We start from the raw sequence: 20,098 nt of genomic DNA, 5'->3' as shown, positions 1-20,098 counted from the left end.
CTCGTAGTAAAGAAGCAGTGGCTGTTACTGCTATTTCAGCTTTAACGTGGGGACATAGAGCACACTGTGACAACATGGGACTGACAACATGGGGCTTCCCAGAAAACCTACTGATGCCAGCCTCCTGGCCCTTCTCTTTTCTTTTCTTTCTTTCCTTCTTTCTTTCTTTCTTTTCTTTCTTTTTTTTTTTTTTGGGGGGGGACAGAGTCTCGCTCTGTTGCCCAGGCTGGAGTGCAGTGGTGCGATCTCAGCTCACTGCAAGCTCCACCTCCCGGGTTCACCTCCCATTCTCCTGCCTCAGCCTCCTGTGTAGCTGGGACTACAGGCACCCGCCACCATGCCCGGCTAATTTTTTGTATTTTTAGTAGAGACAAGGCTTCACTGTGTTAGCCACAATGGTCTTATCTCCTGACCTGGTGATCCACCCGCCTCGGCCTCCCAAAGTGCTGGGATTACAGGCGTGAGCCACCGCGCCCAGCCTCCTTTCAGCCCTTTTCTCCAAGCATCCTCACCTCTGGTTGGGGTCTTGTAATAAAGACCCCTTTACCATCGTAGGCAGCCCAAACAATTGAACAAGTTGGTACCAACTTGAAGAGATAGGAGGCTGGTGTCCTGCTGAATCCCCGTTGAATGATGGACAGTCCTCTTCAAGGTTATGTGTTCGTTATTTCACCAGCAACCTGGGGTGGTGGAATCACCAGACCATTTGCCACCTAGTCCACTTGAGGCAAAATGCAGCAATCCAACTGGCCTCAGCATCCTCATCGATGACATGAGAATGATAACCATGGTGGTAAATGTGATAAGTTGTCAAGGGTGTTTCATTGTAAATTGCCTAGGGCATGTGTGTGTGTGTGTGTGTGTGTGTATATATATATATAATTTTATTTATTTATTTTTGAGACAGAGTTTTGCTCTTGTCGCCCAGGCTAGAGTACAATGGTGCAATCTCGGTCACTGCAACCTCCACTTCACGGGTTCAAGCGATTCTCCTGCCTCAATCTCCTGAGTAGCTGGAATTACAGGTGCCCGCCACCACACCCAGCTAATTTTTGTATTTTTAGTAGAGATGGGGTTTCACCACATTGGCTAGCCTGGTCTCAAACTCCTGACGTCAGGTGATTCGCCCACCTCAGCCTCCCAAAGTGCTGGGATTACAGGCGTGAGCCACCATGCCCAGCCTGACATTTATGTTTATTCGGCCTTCACTACATGGTTTACAGACATTATTCATTATAATCCCCCACCCCCCGCCATTTTTTTTTTTTTAGATGGAGTCTTTGTTGCCCAGGCTGGAGCGCAGTGGTACAATCTCAGCTCACTGCAACCTCCTCTTCCAGGGTTCAAGGGATTCTCCTGCCTCAGCTTCCTGAGTAGCTGAGACTACAGGCACACTGAATCACCATGCCTGGCTAATTTTTGTATTTTTAGTAGAGACAGGGTTTCACCATGTTGGCCAGGCTGGTCTCGAACTCCTGACTCAAGCAAGCCTCGCACCTTGGCCTCTCAAAGTGCTGGGATTACAGGTGTGAGCCACCACGCCCGTATTTCATTAAAATCCTTAAGTCAAACTTTATGTGGATGCAGTTTCCTGATCCTTATCTTACAAATGAAGAAATTGATACTGCTAAATTGCCAAGGTCACACAGCCAGCGAGTGGCAGGGCTGGGGACCTTGGTCCTCCTAATATCACCTTAGTGACATAAGCACCACACCATCCAGCCTCCCTAAATTGCCAGGCACAGCCTCTCACTGCCTCTAGCCCATGATCTTGCATCTATCCCAGGTGTCTTAAGGGTTGATTTCCCACTAAACAGCAGAAATGTCTGATGGCCACTGAATTCTGTTTTCAGATCTGGACAAAACATCTACCTTCTTCATGCCAGAGGCTTTCTTTTTTCTTTTTTTCTTTTTTTTTTTTTTTTTTGGCAAGATCTTGCTCTATCGCCCAGACTGGAGTGCAGTAGCACAATCATGGCTCACTGCAGCCTCAGTCTCCTGGGCTCAAGCAAGCCTCCCACCTCAGCCTCCTAAGTAGCTGGAAACACACACCTGTGTCACTACACCTCACTAATGTTTTGATTTTTTGTAGAGATAGGATCTCACAGGCTGGGTGTGGTGGCTCGTGCCTATAATCCCAGCACTTTGGGAGGCTAAGGTGGGTGGATCATTTGAGGCCAGGAGTTCGAGACCAGCCTGGCTGACATTGCAAAACTCCATCTCTATTTTAAAAAATACAAAAAAATTAGCTGGGCAGGGTGGCACATTCCTGTAATCCCAGCTACTCAGGAGGCTGTGGCACGAGAATCACTTGAACCTTGGAGGCAGAGGTTGCAGGGATCCAGGATTGTGCCACTGCACTCCAGCCTGGGTGACAAAGTGAGAACTTGCTCAAAAAAAAAAAAAAGAGAGAGAGATGGAAAAAAAAAAAAAAGAGAGAGAGATGGAATCTCACTGTGTTGCCCAGGCTGGTCTAGAACTCCTGAACTCAAGGAATCCTCCCACCTCAGCCTCCTGAAGTGCTGGGATTACAGCTGTCAGCGACCATGCACAGCTGAAGTTGTCTTTTTGTTTGTTGATCTCAGAGTAGTGAGGAGGGAGAAGGCACCCAGAGAAGGAAGAGTCTGAGAGCTTCTGCAGGTTCAGGTGCATTTTGTTCCCCTTTAAAGTCTCCCTTGAAGCAGAGACAGAGGAAAGCGTAGGAGGCCATGTAAAGCACACAGACTCTGGAGACAGAACTGCTACTTTGGGCAAGTCACTTCATTCTGAGCTTCGGTTTCTCATCTGTAAAATGGGCATGATGAAACCAATCTTCCAGAATTACTGTGAGAATTAAATAGGTAAACGCAGACTGTGTGCAGTGACTCACACCTATAATCCCAGCACTTTGGGAGGCCGAGGCAGGAGGAGGATCACTCGATTCCAGGAGTTGGGGACCAGCCTGGACAACATGAGACCCCATCTCTACAAAAAATTTTAAAAATTAGCCAGGTGTAGGCATGTATACCTGTGGTCTCAGCTACTTGGGGGGCTGAGGCCAGAGGATCATTTAAGCCCAGGACCTGGAGAGCTGGAGGCTGCAGTGAGCCATAATCATGCTATTATCTTCCAGCCTGCGCAAGAGAGTCAGATCCTGTCTCAAAAAAAAAAAAAAAAAAAGGTAAACACAGCGCTGGGTTCTTGTCTCTCCTAGAACTTAGCACAGTGCATTTAAATATTTTAAAATTTGGTTCACTGTTATATCCCCAGTTCCTAAGATTGTGTCTGGCACAAATGCTTGTGGAAGAGATAACATTTGTAAAGATGAAGTCTGCCAAGCTCACAGCTGATCTGAAATAAATTAAAAATATATACACGTGTGTATGTGTGCATGTGTGTAAAATGAAGAGGATTAAGAAGGAAATCTGAGAGAACTCTTGAGAGAGTCCTCCAGGAATTAATGGGGCAGGTAGTGATACATGAACACTCTTTGGATCATGAGCTATGGATTCAAATGTAGGCTTTTCACCAGTCCTGAGGCAGTATCATGGATATGCATAGCTGGTCTGTCTGGTTAATCTCCCCTTTCCTAGTAGGTCTTCTAAGCAGCCTCAAATCCTTTCTAGAAATATCCCTGGCAAAGATTCTCTCCTTGACTAAACTCTAGGCTCCCCTGAACTTTTCAACTAGGCCTTGACTTTTGGACTTCTGTGTTCATCTTTACATTGTCCAGTTTTTTGTTTTGTTTTTAGGGACAGGGCCTTGCTGTGTTACCCAGGCTGGAGTGCAGGTGGCATGATCATCACTCACTGCAGCCTCAAACTCCTGGCCTCAAGTGATCTTCCTGCCTCAGCCTCCAGAGTAGCTGGGACTACAGCACATGCCAGCTAATTCTTTAATTTTTTGTAGAGATGGGGTCTCACTATGTTGCCCAGGCTGGTCTTGAACTCCTGGGCTCAAGTGATCCTCCTGCCTAAACCTCCCAAAGTGCCGGGATTACAGGTGTGAGCCACTGCCCCTGGGCCACACTGTCCGCTTTTGGTAAGAATCCTGCTAAGTTGGTTTAGCTAGATTCCCCCATTCTCCATACCTGATTGTCAATATCTTTTTTTTTTTTTTTTTCCGTTTTTGAGACGGAGTCTCACTGTGTCTCCCAGGCTGGAGTGCAACGGCACAATCTTGGCTCACTGCAACCTCCACCTCCGGGGTTCAAGTGATTCTCGTGCCTCAGCCTCCTGAATAGCTGGGATTACAGGCACCCACCACCAAGCCTGGCTAATTTTGGTATTTTTGTAGAGACGGGGTTTCACCACGTTGGCTAGGCTGGTCTTGAACTCCTGACCTCAGGTAATCCACCCGACTCGGCCTCCCAAAGTGCTGAGATTACAGGCGTGAGCCACTGCACCCAGCCCTTATTGTCAATATCTCATCAGGTTCCTCATTCTCCACAATTCCTCAGGTGATGTGTGATCACCTTGGCCTGTCTTCAGCCAGAATCTTGTTAGATGGGTTTAAGCCAGAATCCTCTTTTATCTCTGATGCAGTTTCCTATGCATTGGCCCTCAATCAGTGGATCCTTGCTCCTTCCTTATAAATTCCCATTGCCCATGCTGAATTCTGAATTGAGCCCAAATACTCTCCCCGACCGCAAAACCCACTGCAGTGGTCCCTACATCCATCATGGTGCCAGTAAAGTCGGCCTTATACTCGTTTTAACAAGTGTCATTCAATATTTTTTAACATCTTATACATAAAACTCCAGCCAAGCGAGGTCCTGATTCTTCTCTGGGTCTCCGGTTCCCATCTGTGAGAAGGGTTTTGGGCAGCCTTTCATGAAAGCACCTGGAAGCCGGAGGGGGGGCTTTTGACACAGATGGGGAAGGGCGGAGGCGCTGGGTTTGAGCAGCATTAGCCCAGAAATGCAGAACTGCCACAGGAAACCCCCCTAAAAGGCAGGACACTTTTAAAGAAAATAAAGGTGAATTCCAGGCATGAGCTTTCGACGGGGAATGGGGCTTCTCCGACTCGCCCACCCCCTTCTCCCCAGGTGCGCAGCCTGCGCCGCCCACCCCGGGCGCGGCGAGGCGACGGGAGCCGCGCTCTCTAGGACCCGAGGAGGAAGAGCTGCAGGGAGACGGTGCCTCCAGCGGGTGCTGCCGCGAGCGGCCGGCCGAGGAGCTGGAAATGAAAGTAAAGCGCTCCAGAGCCACATGGACGGAGCTGCCCGGGCGGCGGCGCCGGGAGCAGGATGCGGCCGCCCGTAATTAAATAACATTTACTCTTATTATTACTAATAATAATAACGTAATCATACCTCTAGTCATAGCATACCATTTATCGGGCTCGGCGCAGGCCCGCGGGGAGCGCAGCCCGGCGGAGGTAAGTGCTTGGCGCGGCCCGAGCCCCCCGGGGCAGAGGTCGGGGCCACCGCGTCCAGGGCCGCCCGCGCGCGAGGGTTCGGGGACGCCCGGGCCGGGCTGGGCTGGGGAAGAGGCGCGGAGAGCCCTGTCCAGGCCGGGGCCGCGCGCTGGGCCACCTGGAAAGTGGGATTTTGCAAAAAATAAATCGTCTCTAAACCCCCATTTCCTTCCTCCTTTTTGGGGATCCCGGTCCCCATGCCCTGCCCCAAAGTTTCAAAGTTACCGTGCGGCCAGGGGCACCTGGCGCTGGGGAGACTTGGCCGCTCCTGCAGCCCCCAGGAGGTGTCTTGAGATTTTCGTGGGGCCTCTCTCTTCGGCATCCGGAGCTTCTGGGGCGCCCGGATGCTTTGTCGACCCCGCGCAGAGGGTCTCGGGGGCTGGCAGGGGCGTCGCTGGCAGGGCCCCCCTTCCTTTTGTGTTCGCCTTGGCCCCACAGCACCCGCAGTTGGAGGGGCCGCGTCGAGGGCCGGGGAGCGGGGCCGCCCGACGGGCCGCCCCTTTCGGCTGCGGCGTCCACGCGAGCCCGGGGATCCGGGGCCTGCAGCCGGGCCCGCGTGAAGGGGGCAACAGGACAGGGGGGCGCGGTCTGGGCTTGCTGGACAGGGGGGCGTTTCCGGTCGCAGGATCAGTCTGTGGACTCCGAGGCCTGTGGGAGGCCCGCGGCAGTCCAGGGAGTGCTAGGGGGCCGCGGATCCCGGCTCTGGCGCCTGGGGAGGGGGCGCCCTGACGGGGCTGGGGGCCTGGGAGCCGCCGACCCCGGCCTTATACCCCCCATCCTGCCCGCAGCGAGCCTGGGGGCCCCCCTCCGGGCTTGCTCCCTCCTCCTTTCCCCTCCTTTCTCCTTAACTCTGTCTGTTTTGGGTGTTTATAAGGTGCCTGGTTGGGGGGACTTTCACAGACAAAGCCGTTTCCCCAGGGGGAACAATCATCATATAAAAAGAGCTCACTCTGATAGAACCCGATGGCTGTGTTGCCAGCAGGGAATTGAGGGGGAAGACTAGCGGGCTAGGGCCCTGCGTGGGGAGTCTGGGGGCTGGAAAGGGGGCTGGGCCTGAGTGGGGAGCTGGTGGTCAGCGGTTTTATTTCTCGGATTGCTAGCTTTGGCATCAGACTTTGAACCCCAACTTCTTGCCATATTCTTCAGCATCTGCAGTTCAGCCTGATGAAAATAGCAGCATGCAGATCCTTGAATTTTCACACAAATGAGATAATTATAGTACATATAGCAACTGTGTTGGACACAAAATGCTGGCGGATGGAATCTTTAGTTCTACTACCAATACTTCCCCCACACACGTACAGCCATCCCCTCCGTGGTGGTCTTCTTTCCAAGCGTGTTCACCTCCCACAGAAGTTGGACTGCAAGGTGGGAATGACACCTGGTCAACACTCGGATGGAGCATGTTTGAGAGGTGGGGAGACTTAAGGTGGGAAGAACAAACCTGTCCAGGAGGGACCAGATCTGTCCAGGAGAGAGACACTTTGTTGTCCCTGAGCTGGGATAAAGTTTCTGTTCCGTAGGTGCTGTGTGTTCTTAGCTGCTGGCTTTTGTATAGGATAGACAGGAATGGAGGTTTTGATAGATTATTGCGGAGCTAAGAAGCTTGGTGGGATGCGCTGGTGTCTCGCGTCTTAGTAGGAAAGCTGAGATGTCGGTTGAGACATGGATAGAGAATCTGAAAATAATCCCTCAATCTGAAAATAATAACCCCTTAAATATCACTTTTTAGTTTATAACAAAAGGGCTTTCACATGTGTTGGCTCATCTGTCCTCCACAGCAACTGTGTCAGGTAGACATTTTCCAGATGAAAACCTTTAGGCCGAATTGTGAGTCTTGCTGGAAAGTCAGATAGCAGAGGTAGGATTCCCACCCAGTTTTCTGGCTCCGAATCGTCACCCTTTCCCAGAGTCCTGGGCCACCTTAGCAAGTTACTTTTCTTTTTATTTTTTATTTTATTTTATTTTTTTGAGACGGAGTCTCCCTCTGTCGTCCAGGCTGGAGTGCAGTGGTGCGATCTTGGCTCACTGCAAGCTCCGCCTCCTAGGTTCACGCCATTCTCCTGCCTCGGCCTCCCAAAGTGCTGGAATTACAGGCGTGAGCCACCCTGCCTGGCCTTCTTTTCATTTTTTATTTTGAGACAAGGTCTCACTCTGTCACCCAGGCTGGAGTACAATAGCACAATTGTAACTCAGTCTGCTGGCTCAGCTCAGGCAATCCTCCTGCCTCTGCCTCCCAAAGGGATAGGGTTACAGGCATGAGCCACCAAACCTGGCTGCTACAAGTTTTTTTCTTTCTCTCTTTTCTTTCTTTTCTTTCCTTTCTTTCCTTTCTTTCTTTTTTTTGCCAGAGTCTCACTCTGTTACCCAGGCTGGAGTGCAGTGGCACGATCTTAGCTCACTGCAACCTCTGCCTCCTGGGTTCAAGTGATTCCTGGGCTCAACATATCTGGATTCAAATGAACTCCTGGGCTCAACGTATCTGCCCACCTCGGCCTCCCAAAGTGCTGGGATTACAGGTGTGAGCCACCTCATGCCCATCTGCAAGTTACTTTTCAAGTGCCTCTTGTGAGATGCTGTGGGGCAGGTTTGCAATAAACTTTGTCATTTATTATCTGGCTGGAAAGAGAAACTTCACTCTAGTGAATCAATGAGAACACAAGAATTATGGTGTCAATGCAGTGGGAGTGGAGAGAAGAGAGCTCAAGGTTACCTGAAAAAGTTAGAGAAGGCTTCTTCTAGGAAGTAGAATTTGAACTTGAAAGAATGGGGAGGCTTGCCAGGGTGGGTTTGCTTCTGTGCTGGAAGGTTGACTTACATTCTCTGTAATTGTTTTAGTAGCTCCATGAGGGGTAGGCACTGTAATCTCCATTTCACAGATGAAGAAATTGAGGCACACAGGATTTGTGTTGCCCAGCCCAAGGTCAATCTGCAGGATTTGAATCCAGGCCTTCTTGACTCTTGAGTGTGCTCCTGACCTCTGCACCACCTTCCTCTCAGATACGTAAGCAACATCAGGGACTGGCCTGTAATCCCAGCACTTTGGGAAGCCGAGGCAAAAGCTGATCACTTGAGGTCACGAGTTCAAGACCAGATCTGGCAACATGGTGAAACGCAGTCTCCACTAAAAACACAAAAATTGGCCGGCTGCGATGGCTCATGCCTGTAATCCCAGCACTTTGGGAAGCCGAGGCAAGCTGATCACTTGAGGTCACGAGTTCAAGACCAGATCTGGCAACATGGTGAAACGCAGTCTCCACTAAAAACACAAAAATTGGCCGGCTGCGATGGCTCATGCCTGTAATCCCAGCACTTTGGGAGGCCGAGGCAGGCGGATCACGAGGTCAAGAGATTGAGACTATCCTGGCCAACATGGTGAAACCCCGCCTCTACTAAAAGTACAAAAATTAGCTGGGTGTGGCGGTGCATACCTATAATCCCAGCTACTTAGGAGGCTGAGGCAGGAGAATCGCTTGAACCCGGGAGGCGGAGGTTGCAGTGAGCCAACATTGCATCACTGCACTCCAGCCTCGTGACAGAGTGAGACTCTGTCTCAAAAAAAAAAAAAAAAAGCCGGGCGCGGTGGCTCAAGCCTGTAATCCCAGCACTTTGGGAGGCCGAGACGGGCGGATCACGAGGTCAGGAGATCAAGACCATCCTGGCTAACTCGGTGAAACCCCGTCTCTACTAAAAATACAAAAAAAAAAAAACTAGCCGGGCGAGGTGGCGGGCGCCTGTAGTCCCGGCTACTCGGGAGGCTGAGGCAGGAGAATGGCGTAAACCCGGAAGGCGGAGCTTGCAGTGAGCTGAGATCTGGCCACTGCACTCCAGTCCGGGGGACAGAGCAAGACTCCGCCTCAAAAAAAAAAAAAAAAAAAAAAAAAAATTAACTGGGCATGGTGTTGGGTGCCTGTAATCCCAGCTACTTGGGAGGCTGAGGCAGGAGAATCTCTTGAACCTGGGGGGTGGAGGTTGCAATGAGACAAGATCATGCCACTGCACTCCAGCTTGGGCGACAGAGTGAAACTCCATCTCAAAAAACAAAAAGAGACCAGATGGTCTGAATTAGCAAATGCAACTAGGGTAGCACTGTCAGCAGGCTCCCCAAGACTAGGGAGTTCTCCTAAACTGGCTCTATGTCCCAGGGCCCCGCGGGGCTGGCCCAGTGAAAGCACTCTCAATAGGTTTCTAACTGCAGAAAGCAGAATGGCAGTGGAAGGAGGACCGGTCCCTGAGCGTGGGGATTTGAGCAAGTTTGGTTCCTTAGTGCCTGCTAGGTGCTGGCTCAGCAACCTGGGGGAGCTTGGAGCTTGGGATGAGATAGATATGGACCATTCATGTGAGCTTCCCAAGGACAGGAAGTGGGTCTGATTCACCCTCTGTGCCTCCAGCCCCAGAGGCAGTGCCAGGATGACACACTCAGCCATTGTGTTGTCAAATTGAATTATGCCCCATCGTAGAGGAGGAAGGTTTATTTTGCCCAAGAGTGGAAGGTCTTCCTAGAAGTGCCATTTGAACATCTGAAAGATAGGCTGAAAAGCCAGAGAAAGGGTGTTCTAAGCAGAGGCATTGAGATAGACAAAGGCAGGGATGTATAAAGAAGAACAGGTCACCTGGTACAGCCACAGGCTAGTGGGCATATATATGACTTTGAGTTCAAGTCAGGCTCTGCCATCGTGATCCTTTTGATTCTCTGGGCCTCAGTTTCCCCTTCTAAAAAGGAGCCCTGAGATTTGATGATATTTGATGATAACGCATGCCTGGAGATTAGGATAAGAAACTCAGATGAAAGGAGCTAGAAGTGTTTAAAAATTTGTATTAATTTAGCAATCACTGGACCAGCAATCCTCTAGGCCCTGTTGCAAGTCCTGTTTCCTAAATTAGCTTATTTATTATTTATTTATTTATTTTGAGATGGAGTTTTGCTCTTGTGGTCCAGGCTGGAGTACAATGGGGCAATCTCGGCTCACTGTAGCCTCTGCCTCCTGGGTTCAAGTGATCCTCCTGCCTCAGCCTCCCGAGTAGCTGGGATTACAGGTGTCCACCACCATGCCCAACTAATTTTTGTATTTTCAATAGAGATGGGGTTTCGCCATGTTGGCCAGGCTGGTCTTGGACTCCTGATCTCAAGTGATCGACCCTCCTCAGCCTCCCAAAGTGCTGGGTTTACAGGCGTGAGTCCCCGCGCCCAGACTTTATTTAATTCTTTCAGCAGCCCTCTAGGGAGGCACTATAATTATCCCCATTTTACAGGTGAAGAAACTGTGGCATAGAGAGATTCTGTGAAGTGCGCAAGGGGCAGACCTGCAGAGCCAACCCAGGATGTCTGGCTCTGGAGCTGGCCTGGTGTGGGCCTGGGAAGGAGCCTCAGGGGAGACCCGAGGTTATTCAGACAGCAGGGTGTGGAGGTGCTGCAGCTCCAAGCTGCAGGCTCAGCTTGGGCTGATGATGGGCTGTGCGTCAGCTCCCAGGAGCCTGCACAGAAGTCAGCTCCTTTCTTTTTTTTTGAGACAGAGTCTCCCTCTGTCACCCAGGCTGGAGTGCAGTGGTGTAATCTTGGCTCACTGCAACCTCTGCCTCCCAGGTTTGAGCAGTTCTCCTGTTTCAGCCTCCCAAGTAGCTGGGATTACAGGCACGTGCCACCATACCCAGCTAATTTTTTTTTTTTTTTTTTTGTATTTTTAGTAGAGATGGTGTTTCACCATGTTGGTCAGACTGGCCTCGAACTCCTGACCTCGTGATCCACCCGCCTTGGCCTCCCAAGTGCTGGGATTATAGGCATGAGGCACCATGCTGGGCCTGAAGTCAGCTCCTTTCATCACATTTCATGGCCCCTGGAAAACAAGCTCGTTTTCCTTCGTCTGTCAGCACCAGCTACAGACTCCTTCCCACCGAGTTCATTCCCCCCAGGGAGACTGTTTCTTTGCAGGCGTGTTGGTTATATTGGTGCCGTGTTGGTTGTGTTGGTGCTGTCTCCCCACCAGGCTATGGAGGCCCAGAGGGAGGGACATTCCTGCATTCAGAACCCTTGTTCCCTTAAGAAACATCTGGTAACTTCAGTTCTGCAGCATCACAGCTCCTCAGCATCAGAGGCTGAGACATGAGCTTGGTGGTGATCGTGGGGATACGATCACCCATATAGCAGCATATAACAGCCATATACCAGCAGCCCCCATATAGTTAACACCGCTGTATACCAGCATCGTGCTTGACATTTCCTATGCCTTCTCTTATTGAATCCACTTAACAGCTCTTCAAGGCCGGAGCAATCACTGGCAGCCCCATCTTGTAGATGAGGAGCCTAAGGCTCAGAAAGACTAAGTAACACTTCCGAGATCACACAGCTGAGGTAGAGAAGGGAGTCACATGAAGCCATCTGGTGTCCAAGGTCTTAGCTGCCATGCAGGAGACAGCCTTCAAGTTACTTCCAGTTTCCTCGAAGCTCTTTTCTTACCAGTTTGGAAATCCTAACTGCCACCACCATTTGTGTCCTGCTGTGTCCACAGTCTCTCATTCATTGTCATGACAGTCTTTCGAGGTAAGGTAAGAGGTGTCCCTGATTTTCAGAAGAAAAAGACTGAGGCATCACCCCCGCACTGCTCTTCCTACCCAGTCCACACTGTGGTTCGGGAGGGGAACAGGGTATTGGAGTCCCTGAGACCAAGAACTGTGTCTTCTGATTGGTTTGTGTTACTAAAGTGCTGGGGTCAGCTGATGATCATTCCTTGAGCACTTCCTGTGAGGGCTGCAGGGAAGGTGGGGGCTCTGGCCCTCCTGGGGTTTTCAGAGGTCGCCCTGGTTCAGCTATGCTCTTGCTCCCTGGAGCATCCCTGTGTCATCCCTCTCCCTCCACAGGCTGAGGAACGCAGGGCAGGGAGCCCAAAGTCCTGAATTTCATTCCCAACTCCTGTTCATGCTGGCTGTATGATGGAGGCACGATTATTTTGTCATTCTTGGCTTCTGTCTCCTTTTCTGTGAAATGGCCGTACTGATCCAGTCAAATCTGTGGCAGCGGTTGCAGTTGTGATCATTTAATAGCCTTCAGAATATTCCTGAATCTTCTTCATTGTCTGCCTTGATCCAGGCCTGGACTACTGCAGTAGCCTCGTAACCAATCTCCCAGTATCCTCCCTGCAGTAGCCAAAGGATCTTCTTGCAAAATAAATAAGCTCCTGTCACTCTTCTGCTGAAAAGTCTCCTGCAGTTTCCTGACACACGCAAAACACAGCCCTGGCTTCCGGCATGGCCTGTGAGTGGCTCTGGGACCAGCCTTGTCTGCCCCTTGCACTTTGCCTCCCACGTGGCTTGCCCTCACTCGGGCGCTGCAGCCATGCTGGCCTTCTGAGTTTTCCTGGAACATTATCAGCTTGTTCCCACCTCGGGGCCATTGCCTGTGCCCTGTCCCCTGCTAGGTAGGTGTCCTCTTACCCTACCTCCTGTCTTCCATGACTGGCTCCCTGTCTCTCTTAAATGCTAGCTTCCCCCTAACGGTCTTCCTTAAACTCCCAGTCTGCTTTCTTTCTTTTTTTCTTGTTTTGAGACAGTCTCGCTGGAGTGCAGTGGTATGATCTCGGCTCACTGCAAACTTGACCTCCTGGGTTCAAGTGATTCTCCTGCCTTAGCCTCCTGAGTAGCTGGGATTACAGATGCCCACCACCACACCCGGCCTAATTTTTGTATTTTTAGTAGAGATGGGGTTTCACCATGTTGACCAGGCTGGTCTTGAACTCCTGGCCTCAAGTGATCCGCCCACCTCGGCCTCCCAAAGTGCTGGGATTACAGGCATGAACCACTGTGCCCGCCCCAGTGTACTTTCCATCACTCCATGCCACGCTTCCTGCTTCAGCTTCCTTGTGACTCTGATCTCTATTTTTACTTGTCGTGTGCATTTCATGCTGGTTTATTTGTCTTCCTGCCCATGGATGACAAGCTCCACCAGGGAAAGGACTTTATTAACCATGTTCCCTTAGCCCCTGGTAGGTCCCCTTGCACTAAAAGTGCTTCATGGTTATTTGCTGAATAAATAAATAATAGTAGCAGGTTGGCCACAGAATAGCCCTTGCCAGACAGCCCACGACTGGGCAGGGAAACTGCAAAGAAAAATCAACATTGACTGACTGAAAACTTACAGGATAATTATGTCTGTAGTGAGTGCTCTCTACAGCACCCATTTCAGCAGAAACATGAATTTCTGACCCCTTCTGGGGGAAGCACACCAGGTGGATCTGCAAAATTGTCTTGTCAGGTGTGTATCATCATCCCTCTCCCCCAAATGACAAAACTGAGGCTCAAGGAAGTGCCCTGAAAGCCAGTGTGGGACAGTGCTGGGATTTGAACCCAGGGCTGGTGGATTGCATGGCCCAGCCTGCCTCCCTGTCAGCACCAGGCACCAAAGCAAGCAGAGCAGCGCTGGAAACTATCTTGATGCCACAAGGATTTTCAAGCTCCCTGGGAGTAGGAGCAGTGACTAACTGCTCAAGAGGAACAGGGTACGCGCAGTGTTAGACAGTCACTCTGAGCTATGGGCCTCTGGGTGACTCTGGCTTATTTTTTTTTTTTTTTTTTTTTGAGACGGAGTCTCGCTCTGTCGCCCAGGCTGGAGTGCAGTGGCCGGATCTCAGCTCACTGCAAGCTCCGCCTCCCGGGTTTACGCCATTCTCTCGCCTCAGCCTCCCGAGTAGCTGGGACTACAGGTGCCCGCCATCTCACCCGGCTAATTTTTTGTATATTTTAGTAGAGACGGGGTTTCACTGTGTTAGCCAGGATGGTCTCGATCTCCTGACCTCGTGATCCGCCCGTCTCGGCCTCCCAAAGTGCTGGGATTACAGGCTTGAGCCACCGCGCCCGGCCAACTCTGGCTTATTTTTTTAATACTTGCCTATAATTTCCAAAGCTTTTACAATGACCTTCTGTTACTGTTTTAAAAAGGGAGTTTTTTTTTTGGAGTCTCACTCTGTCACCCAGTCTGGAGTGCAGTGGCACGATCTCAGTTCACCATAGCCTGCGCCTCCCGGGTTCATGCCATTCTCCTGCCTCAGCCTCCTGAGTAGCTGGGACTACAGGTGCCTGCCACCACACCCGGCTAATTTTTTTGTATTTTTAGTAGAGACAGGGTTTCGCTGTGTTAGCCAGGATGGTCTCAATCTTCTGACCTTGTGATTCGCCCACCTCGACCTCCCAAAGTGCTAGGATTACAGGCGTGGGCCATTGCACTCGGCCAAGGAGTTGGTATATTTTAAGCATCTCACTTTAAGCACCACATCTGGTGGGTCTTAATGAAGAAGCTGGAGCAGGGCTGGATGCAGTCGCTCACGCCTGTAATCTTGGCACTTTGGAAGGTCGAGGTGTGCGGATCACTTGAAGTTAGGAGTTCAAGACCAGCCTTGCCAACATGGTGAAACCCGTCTCTACTAAAAATACAAAAAAATTAGCTTAACATGGTGGCTCATGCCTGTAGTCCCAGCTATTTGGAGGCTGAGACAGGAGAATCGCTTGAACCTTGGAGGTGGAGGTTGCACTGAGCTGAGATCGAGCCACTTCCCTCTAGCCTGGGCGTCAGAGCAAGACTCTGTCTCAAAAAAAAAAAAAGAAAAAAAAGAAGCAGCTGGAGCCCAGGCCCCCTGGAGACAGAGATGTGGGTTTGAACCATTCCTGTGCAGTTTGGCCCCAAGTTGTTGGCAGGGTAAGACAAGATTATGAAAGTAGAAACCCTTTGTAACCAGAATGCTGCCGGCGGAAAAAGGAGTGTGCTTTGCTACTGACTCTTAGTTTAGTTTGTGGGACAGGGACCAGGGAGTTGGGGAGGTCTGGGGAAGTTTCCTGAACTTTGGTTTCTGTTCAAGGTGAGCCAGTTGACAAGAACACAAGCTGCAGGTTGCCATTTCACATTCATTCCTGGAGCCGGGAGCCCTGCCAGTAGCTCCAGCTTTCTTCCTCAGCAACAATGTGGCCTTGGACAAGTCACAGATCCCCACCATGCTTCACTTTTCTGTGAAAAGTGGGGTAACAAGCACCTACCTTTGATATGACTGGGTGGATAAATAATATGATTCATTAGAATAGGGTTTCTAAATCTTTTCAGACCTGCCATGTTTTTAAATGTATAAAGTGCCAGCCTAGGCAACATGGCAAAACCCTGTCTCTACAAAATATACAAAAAATTAGCCAGGCATGGTGTAGCGTGCCTGCGGTTCCAGCGACTCAGGACGCCAAAGGTGAAATGATTGCTGGAGCCCAGGAGGTGGAGGCTGCAGTGAGCTGAGATCCCGCCACTGCACTACAGCCTAGGTGGCAGAGCAGGACCCTGTCTCAAAAACAAAAGGTATAGGCCAGGCGTGGTGGCTCACATCTGTAATCCCAGCACTTTGGGAAGCCGAGGCGGGCGGATCACTTGAGGCCAGGAGTTCGAGATCAGCCTGGCCAACATAGCGAAACCCCATCTCTACTAAAAATAAAAAATTAACTGGGCATGGTGGCGGGTTCCTGTAATCCCAGCTACTTGGGAGGCTAAGGCAGGAGAATTGCTTGAACCTAGGAGGCAGAGGTTGCAGTGAGCCCGGATCGTGCCACTGCACTCCAGCCTGGGTGACAGAGTCTGACTCTGTCTCAAAAAAAAAAAAAAGAAAAAGTATAAAGTGAAATATGCAGGTTTACAGAGGAAGGCAGTTCTCCTGGATTATAGTATCAATTAAAACACCAAATCTAGCAGTCTAATGGAACTCCCCTAATTTCTTTTCTCTCTCTTTTTTTTTTTTTTCTCTGAGACGGAGTCTCACTCTGTTGCCAGGCTGGAGTGCAGTGGCATGATCTTGGCTCACTGAAACCTCCGACTCCCTGGTTCAAGCGATTCTCCTGCCTCAGCCTTCTGAGTAGCTGGGATTACAGGGACGTACCACCACACCCAGCTAATTGTTGTATTTTTAGTAGAGACGGGGTTTCACTGTGGTCTCGATCTCCTGACCTCAAGTGATCCGCCCGCCTCGGCCTCCCAAAGTGCTGGAATTATAAACATGAGTCACCGTGCCCGGTCTCACCTTTTTTTTTTTTTTTTCCAGCCTGCATTCATTCATGTGTATGCGTGCATGCGTGCACTTGGGTTTTGAGCGGGGAAGTGACGTTGGCGTATGCATTACACAGATATCCCTGACCACTAAATGGGAGCATATTGGAGGGGGTCTATTGGAAACTTGGCAAGAGATGTTGAGGACCAGAGAGAGAGCCATGCTTGTGGAGAGGATATGAGGGACTGCAAGGTGGGGAAATATTTATGAGGTAAAGGTGGAAGAAACTGGGGGTTGGCTGAGAACAGGATGATGCTCAGAGCTGTGAATAGTCAGGGAATAATGGAAGAGGAGTAGGATTGGGGAGAAGACATTGAGTTCAGTTTATAATGTGTTCAGTTGGAGAAACACCCAATCCAGCTGAGATGGCACCAAAGAGGACTTTGAACACAGAGGCATCTAAGTTGGGTCTTGAAGGATGAGTAGGAGTTGGGAAGGTGTGTGTGGCAGAGGCATTCCAGGTAGAGGGCCCAGGATTAAGAAAGGCATGGAAGTCATAGGCAGCCTAGATGTTGGACTTCCAGGTACCACTACCCAGAAGATAAGAGATCTGGCCGGGCGCAGTGGCTCACGCTTGTAATCCCAGCACTTTGGGAGGCCGAGGCGGGCGGATCACGAGGTCAGGAGATCGAGACCATCCTTGCTAAAAGGGTGAAACCCCATCTCTACTAAAAATACAAAAAAAGTTGCCGGGCATGGTGGCGGGTGCCTGTAGTCCCAGCTACTCGGGAGGCTGAGGCAGGAGAATGGCGTTAGCCCAGGAGGTGGAGCTTGCAGTGAACTGAGATGGCACCACTGCACTCCAGCCTGGGCGACAGAGCGAGACTCCTTCTCAAAAAAAAAAGAGAGATCTGAGGCTGAAATACTGGGGAGGGGTGGGCCTGGCAGGAGGAAGAGATAGGTGAGTCATTAACATGAGTCATGTTATCATGAAATGTAAGAGCTCATCTTGGGAGCGGGTAGTGAAGAGAGCAGGAGCATTGTCCCTTAAATGGAAGCTTGGGAATGTTGGTCTTGAGACCTAGGCAGAGTGAGAAGAGCCTCTAACAGAGAAATATGCTTCTTTTTTTGTTCCTCAACCATGCACGGAGGCATCTCCATGACAATACATATAGATTCAATAGCTGCATTGTATTCCCTGCTATGGATATAGTATAATTTAATTAATTAATCAAGTTAATCCTTTAGTGGTAGACATTAAGTTTTTCACCTTCTAGTTTTTCACTTACTCTTAAAAATAATACATCCTCGGGAGGCTGAGGCAGGAGAATGGCGTGAACCCGGAAGGCGGAGCTTGCACTGAGCCAAGATGGCGCCACTGCACTCCAGCCTGGGTGACGGAGCGAGACTCCGTCTCAAAAAAAAAAAAAAAAATACATCCTATCTGGGCGTAGTGGCTCATGCCTCTAATTCCAGCACTTTGGGAGGCTGAGGCGGGCAGATCGCCTGAGTCCAGGTGTTCAACACCAGCCTGGACCACGTGGTGAAACCTTGTCTCTACAAAAAATACAAAAAATTGGCCGGGCGCGGTGGCTCAAGCCTGTAATCCCAGCACTTTGGGAGGCCGAGACGGGCGGATCACTAGGTCAGGAGATCGAGACCATCCTCCTGGCTAACACGGTGAAACCCCGTCTCTACTAAAAAAATACAAAAAACTAGCCAGGCGAGGTGGCGGGCGCCTGTAGTCCCAGCTACTCGGGAGGCTGAGGCAGGAGAATGGCGTAAACCCGGGAGGCGGCGCTTGCAGTGAGCTGAGATCCAGCCACTGCACTCCAGCCCGGGCGACAGAGCAAGACTCCGTCTCAAAAAAAAAAAAAACCTACAAAAAATTAGCTGGGCATGGTGGCACATGCCTATAGTCCCAGCTTTTTGGGAGGCTGAGGCTGCAATGAGTTGAGATTGTGCCGCTGCACTACAGCCTGGGCAACGGAGTGAGACTCTGTCTTAAAGTAATAATAATAATAATAATACGTCCTACACCTGTAGTCCCAGCTACTTGGGGAAGCTGAGGTGGGAGGATTACTTTAGCTGAGGAGGTCAAGGCTGAAATGAGCCATGATGGAGCCACTGCACTCCAGCCTGGGTGATACAGTGAGACCCTGCCTCTAAAATAATGATAATGAATAATAATAATACATCCCTGGCTGGTCGTGGTGGCTCACACTTGTAATCCCAGCACTCTGAGAGGCTGAGGTGGGTAGATTCCTTGAGGCCAGAAGTTCAAGACCAGCCTGAGCAATGTAGTGAAACACTGTCTCTACAAAAAATACAAAAAAATTAGCTAGGGGTGGTGGTGCGTGCCTGTGGTCCCAGCTACTTGGGGGGCTGAGGTGGGAGGATCGCTTGAGCCTGGGAGGTCAAGGTTGAAGTGACCTCCAGCTTGGGCGACAGAGACCCTGTCTCAAAAACAAAACAATTATAATCATACTACATCCCTATGCAAATTAATTGAGTACATGTACAGGGATTTTCATAGATTAAATTCTTGGAAGTGAAATTTCTAGGTCAAAGTGAAAGGACATTTTAGCATTTGGAAGATTTTTGGCTGGAAGCAACAGAATTCCTAGCTCAAAATGGGAGTTTGTTTTCTCACATAAAAAACCAGGTGGGGCAGTACCAGAAGCAGGTAATGTTTTGAGTCAGACTTTTTTTTTTTTTTCTTTCTTTCTTTGAGATGGAGTCTTGCTCTGTCGCCCAGGCTGGAGTGCAGTGGTGCCATCTCCGCTCACTGCAAGCTCCGCCTCCTGGGCTCACGCCATTCTCCTGCCTCAGCCTCCTGAGTACCTGGGACTACAGGCGCCCGCCACCATGCCCTGCTAATTTTTTTGTATTTTTAGTAGAAACTGGGTTTCACCATGTTAGCCAGGATGGTCTTGATCTCCTGACCTTGTGATCCACCCGCCTCAGCCTCCCAAAGTGCTAGGATTACAGGCGTCAGCCACCGCGCCCAACTGGCATATTTTTTTAATCAGTGAGTTTGAGTATCCTAATGATTTATTTTCCTGTGAATTTCCTTTCTATGTTCTTTCCCCTTTTTTATTTTTATTTTTATTTTATTTTATTTATTGATTTTTTGAGACAGAGTCTTGCTCTGTTGCCCAGGCTGGAGTGCAGTGGCACGATCTCAGCTCACAGCAACCTCCACCTCCCGGGTTCAAGCAATTCTTCTGCCTCAGCCTTCCGAGTAGCTGGGACTATAGGCAAGCGCCACCAAGCCTGGCTACTTTTTGTATTTTTAGGAGAGACAGGATTTCGCCATGATGGCCAGGCTGGTCTCGAACTCCTGACCTCAAGTGATCCTCCCACTTTCGCCTCCCAAAGTGCTGGGATTACAGGCATGAGCCACCGCACCCAGCCTATTTTTTATTTTTGAGACGGGGTCTCACTGTGTTGCCCAGGCTGATCTTGAACTCCTGGGATCAAGTGATGTTCCCACTTCGCCTGCCAAAGTGCTGGGATTACAGGCGTGAGTCACCACGTGCGGCCCATAATCATTATTATTTTTATTTTATTGTTTTTTTTTTTTTGAGACCGAGTCTCGCTCTGTCACCCAGGCTGGAGTGCAGTGGCCGGATCGCAGCTTACTACAAGCTCCGCCTCCCAGGTTTACGCCATTCTCCTGCCTCAGCCTCCCGAGTAGC

General features: G+C 50.2%; 2 protein-coding genes across 4 annotated transcripts in view; one reads left to right on the top strand and one right to left on the bottom strand.

Annotated features, from left to right (window-relative positions):
* Window positions 1–5,110: 5,110 nt before the first annotated feature.
* Window positions 5,111–20,098, top strand: part of ZC3H7B (zinc finger CCCH-type containing 7B) — a 64,974-nt gene continuing 49,986 nt past the window's right edge. Inside the window, exons 1-2 of one of the 3 annotated variants that reach the window (XM_033233817.1) lie at window positions 5,220–5,358; window positions 8,236–8,401. The gene's annotated coding sequence lies outside the window, so the exon portion shown is untranslated. Of the gene's footprint in view, window positions 5,359–8,235; window positions 8,402–20,098 lie in introns of all 3 variants that reach the window. The other 2 variants (XM_033233816.1, XM_033233818.1) reach the window with 2 other exon arrangements.
* On the bottom strand, window positions 5,298–6,705 carry LOC117096548 (basic proline-rich protein-like). The gene is made up of 3 exons (XM_033233958.1): window positions 6,696–6,705; window positions 5,623–6,160; window positions 5,298–5,515 (listed from the first exon to the last, which is right to left on the bottom strand). The coding sequence occupies exons 1-3, from the start codon at window positions 6,703–6,705 to the stop codon at window positions 5,314–5,316; spliced, it is 750 nt and encodes a 249-aa protein (XP_033089849.1). The 3' UTR covers window positions 5,298–5,313.

Source organism: Trachypithecus francoisi, unplaced genomic scaffold (genome assembly GCF_009764315.1).
Source record: "Trachypithecus francoisi isolate TF-2019V2 unplaced genomic scaffold, Tfra_2.0 Lachesis_group14, whole genome shotgun sequence".
Lineage (NCBI taxonomy): Eukaryota > Metazoa > Chordata > Mammalia > Primates > Cercopithecidae > Trachypithecus > Trachypithecus francoisi.
The sequence above is the reverse complement of the archived record's forward strand: the minus strand, read 5'-3'. Positions and strand labels throughout refer to the sequence as shown.

What these genes read in the sequence shown, in the direction of transcription:
- LOC117096548 (XM_033233958.1), bottom strand. An exon ending in CAGGTGCCCCTGGCCGCACG is followed by an intron (nt 5,516 to 5,622) that starts GTAACTTTGAAA and finishes CCCACTTTCCAG; the next exon opens with GTGGCCCAGCGCGCGGCCCC.